Source organism: Cynoglossus semilaevis, chromosome W (genome assembly GCF_000523025.1).
Source record: "Cynoglossus semilaevis isolate Cse_v1.0 chromosome W, Cse_v1.0, whole genome shotgun sequence".
Taxonomy (NCBI): domain Eukaryota; kingdom Metazoa; phylum Chordata; class Actinopteri; order Pleuronectiformes; family Cynoglossidae; genus Cynoglossus; species Cynoglossus semilaevis.
In genome coordinates, this window is record NC_024327.1 from 3,174,401 (window position 1) to 3,185,588 (window position 11,188).

General features: G+C 40.4%; 1 protein-coding gene across 6 annotated transcripts in view; it reads left to right on the top strand.

Annotated features, from left to right (window-relative positions):
• The first annotated feature begins 295 nt into the window (after positions 1 to 295).
• LOC103396965 (ataxin-2-like) overlaps positions 296 to 11,188 on the top strand; it is a 52,378-nt gene continuing 41,485 nt past the window's right edge. For 2 of the 6 annotated variants that reach the window (XM_008335209.3, XM_025052719.1), the window contains exons 1-8: positions 296 to 1,059; positions 2,648 to 2,678; positions 3,036 to 3,095; positions 3,779 to 3,850; positions 4,592 to 4,742; positions 5,236 to 5,250; positions 7,493 to 7,617; positions 7,907 to 7,998. In XM_008335209.3, the coding sequence (XP_008333431.1) occupies positions 950 to 1,059; positions 2,648 to 2,678; positions 3,036 to 3,095; positions 3,779 to 3,850; positions 4,592 to 4,742; positions 5,236 to 5,250; positions 7,493 to 7,617; positions 7,907 to 7,998 (656 nt within the window). In that variant the 5' untranslated portion in view covers positions 296 to 949. Of the gene's footprint in view, positions 1,060 to 2,647; positions 2,679 to 3,035; positions 3,096 to 3,778; positions 3,851 to 4,591; positions 4,743 to 5,235; positions 5,251 to 7,492; positions 7,618 to 7,906; positions 7,999 to 9,046; positions 9,271 to 11,188 lie in introns of those variants that run through there. The other 4 variants (XM_008335208.3, XM_008335210.3, XM_008335211.3 and 1 more) reach the window with 3 other exon arrangements.

Below are 11,188 nucleotides of genomic sequence, written 5' to 3' on the forward strand. Positions count from 1 at the left end.
TGATTCGTTCACAGCGAAAGAATAGTTTACGGCAAAGGATTAGTTCACAGCGAAAGATTAGTTCACAGAGAGTGATTCGTTTGCAGAGAGTAATTCGTTCTTAGTAAAAGATTAGTTTACAGTGATTTGTGAGGGATTCGTGAGTTTAATATGAACAAATATTTCATATGACTCGAGAGTCACGAATATTTCATATGACTCGAGAGTCACATATTTCATATGACTCGTCATATGACTCGGGAGTCACGAATCATATGAAAGATTCCTTTATTTTGAACGAATCACTCGCGAACGACACATCACTAGTGTGTTGTGTTCGCCAGCTCATGTGTGCCACAAAACACCTTTTGACATTTCACGGACTTCCTGAAAATAGTTCCATGTTGTCTGTGCACGTTCTCCTAATAACGAATATCAGGTTGTAAATGATGGCGGTTTAAAAATAAATGTCTACAATTTTCTCCCGTTTTGAATTCTTGGTTGTCAGTGAAGATATGGAGATTTTGATGAGAAACCATGACTCGTTCCGCCTATCCTATATCCCTCCGCTGTTTTTTGTCTGCTTTCAGACTGTTTTGGTGTTTTTGCTGTTAGCAACGGTAACAACCTGGGATAGCAGTAAAACCTATTTTGAGATAATTTAACTTTTCTTTTGAAAGTCGCAAAATTGACACGCCGTCTAGCGCTTATGTTTCTTTAGAAGGAGTGCTTTGCACGCGTTGTTTTAAAAAAAAAACATTTTTTGTTTAATACCAATTGTACAAATTGCTAAGTGAGCTAGTAGTCAGCTAGCTTGTTAGCACAGCCCTTACAATTTAGGAGGCACATTGACTTTAGCCTGTCAGCTAACCTGCGCTAACTTTAGCGAGCTGTCACACAGGCACACGCCGTCTGGTCGACAAGAAATTGCGGCTAGTCTTTTTAAGACGCCGTCTTTTATGGGATCACTATGTCAATGAAGGCCGGTGGAAATCGAAGCAAGACCGGCAGTGGCAACGCCTCTGGTGCCCATGCCTCTGGATCTGGGGGAAACAGCGGGGGAAGACCGAATCTGGGCAGGTCTGCCACCATATTTAACTTCAACGTAGTGGAATTAAATTCATCCAATGAGGGTTTTTGTAATGGTTGTTTAATATGCAGACATAGGCTATTCATTTGGTGGCGTATTTCAGAGATGACAGTCACGATAAACGGTCTAGAAGCTGTACGTGGTTGTGGATGTTAAAGCGGGCCTTACGACGTGCAGGTTTGGCTAGGCCTCTGTCTTCCAGCAATGTTGCAACTTATGATTATCGTTTACACCACTTGCACGTCATCCTGTCACTGATATTGTAACATGTGTGCAGCCTTGAATCCGTATGTCAGTGTTGATGGCGCTACGTTCACTGTAAGAGCTTAGAATTAATTTGACAGTCTAGGCTTGTTATGCAGTGCTTCATTGCAGGACACAGCCTGGACACCAGCCTAATGAAACAAACTGTGTGTGCTTCTGTTTGACTTGCGTGGAGCTCGTTGCGTTACCGCAACATTGCTGCAATGACATTGCCAAGATATTTGTTAGAGAAAAAAAACGTGTGGGCGCAAAGAACAAAGGGGCGGGTGTGAGGCCGGGGGTAAGGAGGAGGAGAAGGGGTATTGTAAAGCGACGTTGTCGTGGTTGTTTCTCTGGAATTGTGTCCTTGTAATATGACATTTCTTTACTTGTCCGTCTCGACACGAAGCTGAAAATCACACGTCTCTGCATGAGCTGCATGCATATTGTGGATTTTAGTGGGTTTAAATTTGGTCAGGTTTTCATACAATCGCCACTAGGACACCATGTCCATTTATTGCGTAGGTTTCTTCTATAAGGATCATACAAAGATGATCCACTGAAGAATGAACCACTGACTCATGCATCCAAATCGGTCAGTTTCATGCAGAAGTGCTTATTGGCGTTGTTAAATTTGTGCATTAAACACCGTGATTCTCCATTTGAAACGAATGTGATGTAGTAGAAGTGGGCTTTGCATACAGCGGTGAATGTCTCGCCCTGTACCAGCTACTGAACAAGGTGCATTTTAGGACTTAGGAAAAAATGTAGGCTACAGAGTATTTACCTGGCAGCAACTTGCACACCATTCTAACAACGATTTCGGCACATCAATGAAATGTTTCTGAATTGGAGTTTTATTAGAATGTGTGATACATTTTCACTATAATTTTGTTTGGAATTGGTGCAACTAGATGTTATAACAATGAACTGCAGCTAGATTCAAAACCAATGTACCTTTTTAAGAAATATATTTTATAATGCTATTCAGTGAATTTGTATCTGGTTCTTGATCTGCTGATACACCTGTCTCTCACTTAATTTTGACATGTCAAGTGCTGGAGGGCCTCATATTTTATTTTCAGAATGTAAACAGACATGTTACAGAATCTCCAACATGTCACGTGCCTCAAGCCTGATACCTATGTTGTGCTCCTAGATGTTCTGCTTCTTTAGAACTCCTTGTGTTAAATGTGTAACTACAGTTGTGTAGTGTTTTAGAAATGTATACCACAGTCTCAAGAGGTTTCTGGGAAGCACTTTGTTTCAGAATGCAAGCTGGGAATTAACTTCTAATGATTATGGCTGGTCTGACGATGCTGTTTTCCTTTTCAGGGGAAGACACAGCGGTAAAGGTCCTACAGCAGTAAGTAGACCACTAAATATTAACAAGAAAACACCCCTGTAGATACCCATGCACCTGTAGGTATCTATAGTTGTTTCTACCTCTTTGCTTAAGTTATTTGTGAAGAGCAACCATCAGTAACAGTAACCTGTATAGGAACACAATGTTTTATTCTGTTCATGTGGTGCAGTGTAGTGTAAACTAGCATATTGTTTTTGTGGCATGCCTGTTGAGAGACAACTCTACTGTTATTACATTTGTTTATTAATCAGAACAAAATAAATGCACAGTGGCTTTTAAACCAAATAACATTTTTTGCAAACAGTAAAACATTAAAAACTTAATATCTTAACTTTTGAAATATTTGTTTCTCTTCAGGTCTTTTTTAATGGGGTGTATGCAAATATGAGGATGGTCCATTTCTTGACTTCAGTAGTGGTATGTTTGCTAAATGTCCATTGTATTATGGTTTCAAAATTATGTTTCAAATGTATTGAGTAGCATCTGTTTTTTTTTTCATTTCCATTAAATTTGGTTTTCCTAATGGTCGTAAAAACCTTGGTGGAAACGTTTATCTGAATCATGCCTAATGTAAAAGTGGTGCTTTGGCCAAGAGGCAATGTCTCTGTCATTGGTGTGGAACCCCAGGGTTCACCTCCTGGGCAAGATCGAATCCCGGTTAGGGCGGTTCGTGCCTTCCAGTGGACTCACCACCTGCAGGTACGATGCAGTGTGATTTGGGTGGCGAATGCAGCAGAGTGGCGAATGCTGCCCCCGCGACCCGGTAAAGGATAAGCGGATGAAAATCGATCGATGGATGGATGGATGGATGCCTAATGTAAATCAGTTAGTAACAGCAGTTGTGCTGCAAGTCTGTCCTACAGCACATGCTGTTTCTTCAAAATGTCTGCTCGACAACAAACAAAGCATGTGTGATTTGTACTGGCATCTGTTTGCATAAATGAAATAGACATTAATCCGTCATTTGTCCTTTTTTTGCCGCTAATGTTTTTTTAACCTGTTCTTTTTCCAAGTCTAAACTGACATTGACATTTCATTGAATGATTGAGAGTTGCTTTTGTGTGAATAATGATAAAATACATTTATTTGTTTATTTATAGGGGACCAAGTGTGAGCTGAAAGTAAAAAATGGAGCAGTCTACGAAGGAGTCTTTAAAACTTACGGTCCAGAGGTAAGGATGACATTCGGTGCAATATTTTTAAAAGGCGTTCCATCAATCGCAACTTTACCCTTGATGTGGCTTGGACAGAAAACAAACCTCTCCATTTGGCATTTCTGGATTGCACACTCTGCTGCATTTCTGGTTTTTCTTAGGTCCGAATAAAGTATACATTTTTTGCCTCTTGGTGAAACCCTACTGTGGCTAGTAAAAAGATAAACCTGACAAGAGTGGAAGACATTATTTGGAACAAAATCACAGTTGTGTTAATTTATCATTTATTCACCACCATATTCTTTATGGTACAATAGTGCAGAAGAAAATGAATTTGGTCTGCCTGTGCAGACATACATACCAGTTTGTTCTGAGACCAATACCAAGTATCACATTTGGCTTCTATTATCACTGTTTGCGCAAGCTGAGCAGTCAGACATGCTGAAATATTCACCCAGTTGAGTTCACCCTCCCTTTTGTACACCCTTTCCTGGTAAGAAAAATATCTGGTTTCAGAGTTTGTATTTTGTTTCTCAGTTTTGCAGTGTATTGGAAGTCCTACTGTAACTTTATGTAGCTTTGTTGAGTAAAAAACATCCTTGTTTGATTATAATAAAACATTTAATTAAAAGTACACTGCACAATAGTAACAACATCAGTTCTACATGTTCTCTGCATCTTTAATATTCTCTGTACATACACTGGGCTTGGAGTATATTTCACATTCCTCTTTAATGTAAACAACTCTCTCTCCGTCAGTGTGACCTGGTATTGGATGCAGCCCACAGAAAGAGCGCAGAGCTCAGCATAGGCCCCAGGAAAGAGGACATTATGGAGAGCATCATTTTCAAGGCCTCAGATGTTGTGGTCGTGACCTTCAAAGATGTCGACCTGAGTTTTGCCAAGAAAGGTAAATAAATAAAAACATTTGTGTTGAGAATTTTAAACAACGTTAATAACTAAATTCCAAGTGTCTAGGCTGTATTTCATAAATGTACATCATTTTCCCTTTTTATTTGTATTTAATGTAATAAAGTTTAAACTTGAACAGCTGCTCATTGTTCAGTTATTTTAAAAGAAATTATTAATTACATTGGCCTGCAGGTTGTCCTTGCAGCCAATAGTAGTGATTTATTTTACAACGTGAGAAAGATGGCTATCTCCAGTGGTTGTAAATCAACTCTGCTGTTTAATGCTGTTTTAATAATATATTGATTTAAATTAAAACATACATAATAGCAGAAATCAGAGCCTGTTGGGACCCTGTTACAGTATAAATAGTATAAAGTAAATATCTCACTCGCATGCTGAATAAAGTGAACTGTTGGTGTGATCAGTCATTCTGCCAGTCCGTTTGTCTTTTGACTCTGTCATTTGTCTGTCTCCTCTCTCCAATGGACTAGTCTCCCCTGATGCAGGTAAAAACATTGTTTTTTTTCTCATTTCACTTGTGTCTGAAATAACAGTTTGGGATGTAACAATGTCAAAATGTGTGATTTAACAGTAACAAAAGTGTCTTCATATTGTGCTGAACATGCAACAACAACAAAAATTTAATAGGATGTCTGGGCCAAAACTGGTGGATTGTTTTAGCAACAGTAGATGAATGTGAAGGGAAGTTAGGACTACAAAGACTATTGTCCCGTGTGGACCCGTTGTGCCCTGCTCTATTCTTGTAAGAAAGTACCAATACGGTGGAGGCTGTTGTTGATTGTTGTGTGTACTCAGCAATACTCCACATGCTAAACAACAAACTAACGTAGGAACAGAAGGCAGTGGACAGTGAAGGAGGAAATCTGTCTGCTAGGTTTTAAAATATTTTACAGTTTAACTCATTTGTGATCTGTACAGTGATGTTTCTGTGCAGAGGAGAGTTAAATCTTCGAGAGAAGATGGAGATGACACTCAAGCACATATGCAGCAGACGGTCAACCTCTCATTTGGAAGATTTGACCATTAATTAGCAAACATTCTACTCTCACACTATAGTTAGCTCTCTCACTCAAAGAATTGTACTCACACAATGTTATTGTCAGGTGGGTAGAGTAGCAAAAAACTGTTCTCAAGTAAAAGTACTGTTACTTCAGAATAATATTACTCAAGTAGAAGTAAAAAGTAGTAATCCGAATAATTACTTGAGTAAAAAAGTACTTGGTGAAAAAACTACTCAAGTACTGAGTAACTGTTGAGTAACATCTGATTTATTTCTTAATGAGCATTCAATCAGATGGACAAAATTACAAAGAGGTGAGTTTATCCTATCAATAAAATAATAAAATAAAGCAAATTACTTAAATACAACAATTAAATTCAAGTACTTCAATAAAAATAAAAATCAGTGGAATATAGTACATAAAAATATTTACAAAATACCGTATTTTCCGGACTATAAGGCGCACTTAAAAGCCTTTATTTTTCTCAAAAATCGACAGTGCACCTTATGTATTAATTCTGGTTGCACTTACTGAGCTCGAACCGATTTTATAAAGCCAAACCATACAACGCAGCACAAATGATGGCACACAACTGAAGCACACTGGGAGCCAACAATGACGTTTAACAGTTAAACTATAACTCTGTTATCACAATTAGAAGATGCTCAACAACAATTGTTACAGTATGGTTGTGTAACCCAAATCCGTGCAACGTCGCGTCGTGCCTACCAACACCCGGAGACTCTGCGTAGTGTTTTTCAATTGTCGATGTATGGTGCGATGCAGAAGGACGACTCAGACCAATGGCTGTCGATTTTTTTTTTCGTGGTCAAGACCATTTTTTATTTCTCCTTTTTTATCGATGCATGCAAAACACACTACCTCTGCAAATCAACATCCAAACAAGCAAAACAAACGGGGACCATCCAGAACAAAAATAGTGACACCAACACCCGGAGACTCTGCGTAGTGTTTTTCAATTGTCGATGTATGGTGCGATGCAGAAGGACGACTCAGACCAATGGCTGTCGATTTTTTTTTTCGTGGTCAAGACCATTTTTTATTTCTCCTTTTTTATCGATGCATGCAAAACACACTACCTCTGCAAATCAACATCCAAACAAGCAAAACAAACGGGGACCATCCAGAACAAAAATAGTGACAACCGCCCTCCGTCCCTACTGATCTGCGAGTCCATGTGCGCCCATGTCAAAACCCAAGTGAAGCAAACTAATTCGGAGCTTGCCGTCATTCAGGATGAATTGACCAAAGAATTCGAACCGCTAAATATTGGCGTTAACAGGGTGTTTAAGGTTAAGTTGCGAGCTGCGGGAGCATTAAATGACAGAAGGCGAACACACATTCACCAAGACAGGGATGCAACGCCGGATGAATTACGCCACTATCTGCCAATGGATTGTGGATGCCAAGTCTCAAATGTTGTCCAAGCTTTCACGAAGGCCGGAATCATCACTGAACAGCTAATTAACAGCAACCAGACTGACTCGGATAATAACGAGGGGGAGCCGGACAAGCTTGATTGTTCCACTTAATTGTTTCGCTGAATATTTTGTTTTTCGCTTAATATGGCTTATAACTCGGTGCACCTTATAGTCCGAACAATGCGGTAAATGCTCGACTCTCAATTGCTGTTGTTGGACATGTGCGTTTGTGTGTCGCAATAATTGCACCTAAATATGTGTCGTCCAATTTGTGTGCATCTCAGATAACTTCACAGATGCAGCAGTGGGTGGATGGATCAATGGTGAGCACAAAGAGAAAGATCTGAAGCCATGGGACGGAGGAGAGACCCACAACTCAGACAGCCTAGAGTCTCTCGACACAGATGTGGTAACGAAGACACAAACACTAAAAAGATGCTTCACTTATGAGCAACAGAGGGCAGTAATGCATCACTGAATAATGCAGTTAAATATTGTAATTTTGGCAGTCTAATGACTGTGTGTGAGGTACTGAAATTGTAGTACTAGATTCCTGGACCAAAGTTTTGTTCAGGTAAAGTCTGCAGGAATATATATTTTTTTGGTTGGAGACAAGAACTTAAGCTGTTTATCATTAGGTACTAAAAATTGTAAACACACAAACAAACTGTAAACATGTGTCTCTTTTTTTCTGTCAGTCAAATGGGTGGGACCCCAACGACATGTTCAAGTACAATGAGGAGAAGTACGGAGTATTGTCTACATATGACAGCAGCCTGGCCACATATACGTAAGTTTCCCTTTGAATGTGAGTCTCTCTCTGTACTGCTGTGAAATATGTATTTAAAATCAAGTGCTATTTTAAAAAGGGGTCCAACATTATCACAATGATAACATGTTGATGCAAATTAATTTTAACGCCATTTTTTTCCCCGGAGCCATTTGAACTGCAAAGTATAAATAACTAAACTCACTATAGGACATTGTCCCTTAAGTAATAAATTAATTTTTAAACTGTGGCATTATGAACTGAATTACTAATGCAGTTAGTTGATACCAGGAAAGTATTCCCACAGAAAGAAGTGTTCTTTTATTGCACATTTTAAATAAATTTAATTTAGGTTTCAATTAATTTGAAATTTCTGAGTTCACTATACACAATCATGGAATTAATGACGATTACCGCATTTTCCGAACTATAAGGCGCACCTAAAATCCTTTAATTTTCACAAAAATCAACAGTGCGCCTTATAACCCGGTGCGCCTTATGTATTAATTCTGGTTGTGCTTGCTGACCTCGAACCGATTTTATAAAGCCAAACCATACAGCGCATCACACATGATGGCACACAACTGAAGCAGACTGGGAGCCAACAATGATGTTTAACTCTGTTATCACAATTAGAAGATGCTCAACAACAACTGTTACAGTATAGTTGTGTAACCAAAATCCGTGCAACGTCGCGTCGTGCCTCCCAACACCCGGAGACTCTGCGTTGTGTTTTTGTATTATTGATGTATAGTGCAATGCAGGACGACTCAGACGCATGGCTGTTGATTTTTTCGTTGTCAAAAACTCTTTTTATTTTTCCTTTTTATCGATGCAGGCAAACACACACACTCTCTACAAAAGAACAGCCGCACTTCCGCACGGAACAGCGTCAAAACAACAATACGGTGACCATCCAGAACAAAAATAGTGACAACTGCCTGACTCTGGAAGGGCGAACAACAACAACAGCGCCCTCCTGTGTCCAACTTAGGTCACTACCCTTTTCCACAAATCTCCATCCCTATTGATCTGCGACTCCATGTGCGCCCATCTCACCGATATTGTCAAAACCCAAGTGAACCAAACTAATTCGGGGCTTGCCGTCATTCCGGGTGGATTGACCAAAGAATAACAACCGCTAAATATTGGTGTTAACAGGGCGTTTAAAGTTAAATTGCGAGCTGTGTGGGAGCTTTGGATGACAGAAGGTGAACACACATTCACCAAGACCAGGATGCAACACCAGGCGAATTACGCCACTGCCAATGGATCGTGGATGCCAGGGCTAAGGTATCAGTCTGAAATGTTGTCCGAGCTTTCACAAAGGCCGGAATCATCACTGAACAACTAATGAACACCAATGAGACTGACTCGGATAATGACGAGAGGGAGCCGGACATGCTTGATTGTTCCACTTAATTGTTTCGCTGACTGTTTTGTTTCGCTAAATGCGCCTTATAACCCGGTGCGCCTTATGTATGAAAATAGACCCGTTCATTGATATTGCACCCTATAATCCAGTGCGCCTTATGGTCTGAAAAATACAGTATATATTTTAACCCACTGACAGAGTTAGAAATATAAACCAGCCACTAGGGTAAACAAGCCAGTGTTCCGGTCCCAAGCCCGGATAAATCGTGAGGGTTATGTCAGGAAGGGCATCCGGTGTAAAACATTTGGCCAAATCAAATATGCGTATCACAAAAGCGATTTACATACATGATCGGTCGGGGCCCGGGTTAACACCGACCGCCAACAGTGGGACCTACAGGGTACTGGTGGAAATTGGACTACTGTTGATCGAAGACAGAGAAGAAGAGGAGGGTGTTTGGTTAGGAGAAAAAGAGAAAAAGAGAAAGGATAGAAGTGTTAGTCTGAAGTTTGGAACTCTGAATGTAGGTACAGTTACAGGAAAAAGAAGGGAGAACTAGCTGTTATGATGGAGAGAAGAAGAGTAGACATTTTGTTCGTGCAGGAGACCAGGTGGAAGGGCAGCAAGGCTAGAAACATTGGAGGAGGCTACAAACTGTTTTATCATGGTTCGGATGGGAAGAGAAATGGAGTTGGGGTGATCCTAAAGGAAGAATATGCAAGAAATGTGGTGGAGGTGAAATGAGAGTCAGACAGGTTGATGTGTGTGAAGGTAGAAATGGAAGGAGTGATGATGAATGTTGTCAGTGATTATGCCCCACAGGTGGGCTGTGAGTTGGAAGAAAAGGAGAAGTTCTGGAATGAGATGGATTGGATGATAGAGAATATCCCCAAAGGAGAGAGAGTGGTGATTGGAGCAGACCTAAATGGTTATGTAGGGGAAGGGAACAGAGGAGATGAGGAAGTGATAGGTAGGTTTGGTGTTAGGGATAGAAGCTTGGAAGAACGGGCAGTGGTAGATCTCGCAAAGAGAATGGAAATGGCTGTGGTAAACACCTATTTCCAAAAGAAGGAGAGGAACACACGGTGACGTAGAAGAGTGGAGGCAAGTCCACGCAGATAGATTATATTCTATGTCTCACAAAGAGAGAGGAGGGAGATTAGAAACTGTAAGGTGGTGGCAGGCGAGAGTGTAGCCAAACAACATCGGATGGTAGTGTGCAATATGACGATGGAGGTGACAAAATGGAAGAGAGTGAAGACAGAGCAGAAGATCAAGTGGTGGAAATTAAGGAAAGAGAAATGTTGAGAAGACTTCAGGAAGGAAGTAAGGGCAGTTCTGGGCCGTGTTCCTAGATGATTGGGAGACTACAGCTACAGTGATTAGGGAGACAGGTAGGAAGGTGCTAGGTATGTCCTCTGGGTAGAGAAAGGAAGACAAAGAGACTTGGTAGTGGAATGATGAGGTCCAGGAGAATGTGCAGAGAAAAAAGAGATTAGCAAAGAAGAGATGGGATAGTGAGAAAACAGAAGAGAACAGACTGGAGTACAAAGAGAGGCCAAGGGAGGTGAAGAGGGAAGTGGCCAAGGCCAAACAAAAGGCAAGGAGTTGTATGAGACTTTGGACACAAAGGAAGGAGAAAAGGAGTTGTATAGATTGGTGAGACAGAGAAATCGAGCTGGGAAGGATGTGCAGCAGGTGAGGTTGATTAAGATCACAAGTGAGGAAAGTGTGCTGAGAAGATGGAAGGAATACTTTGAGGAGTTGTTGAATGAGGAAAATGAAAGGGAAAGTAGAAATGAGGAACCAGAAACTATTAGGAAGAAGGTAGATCAG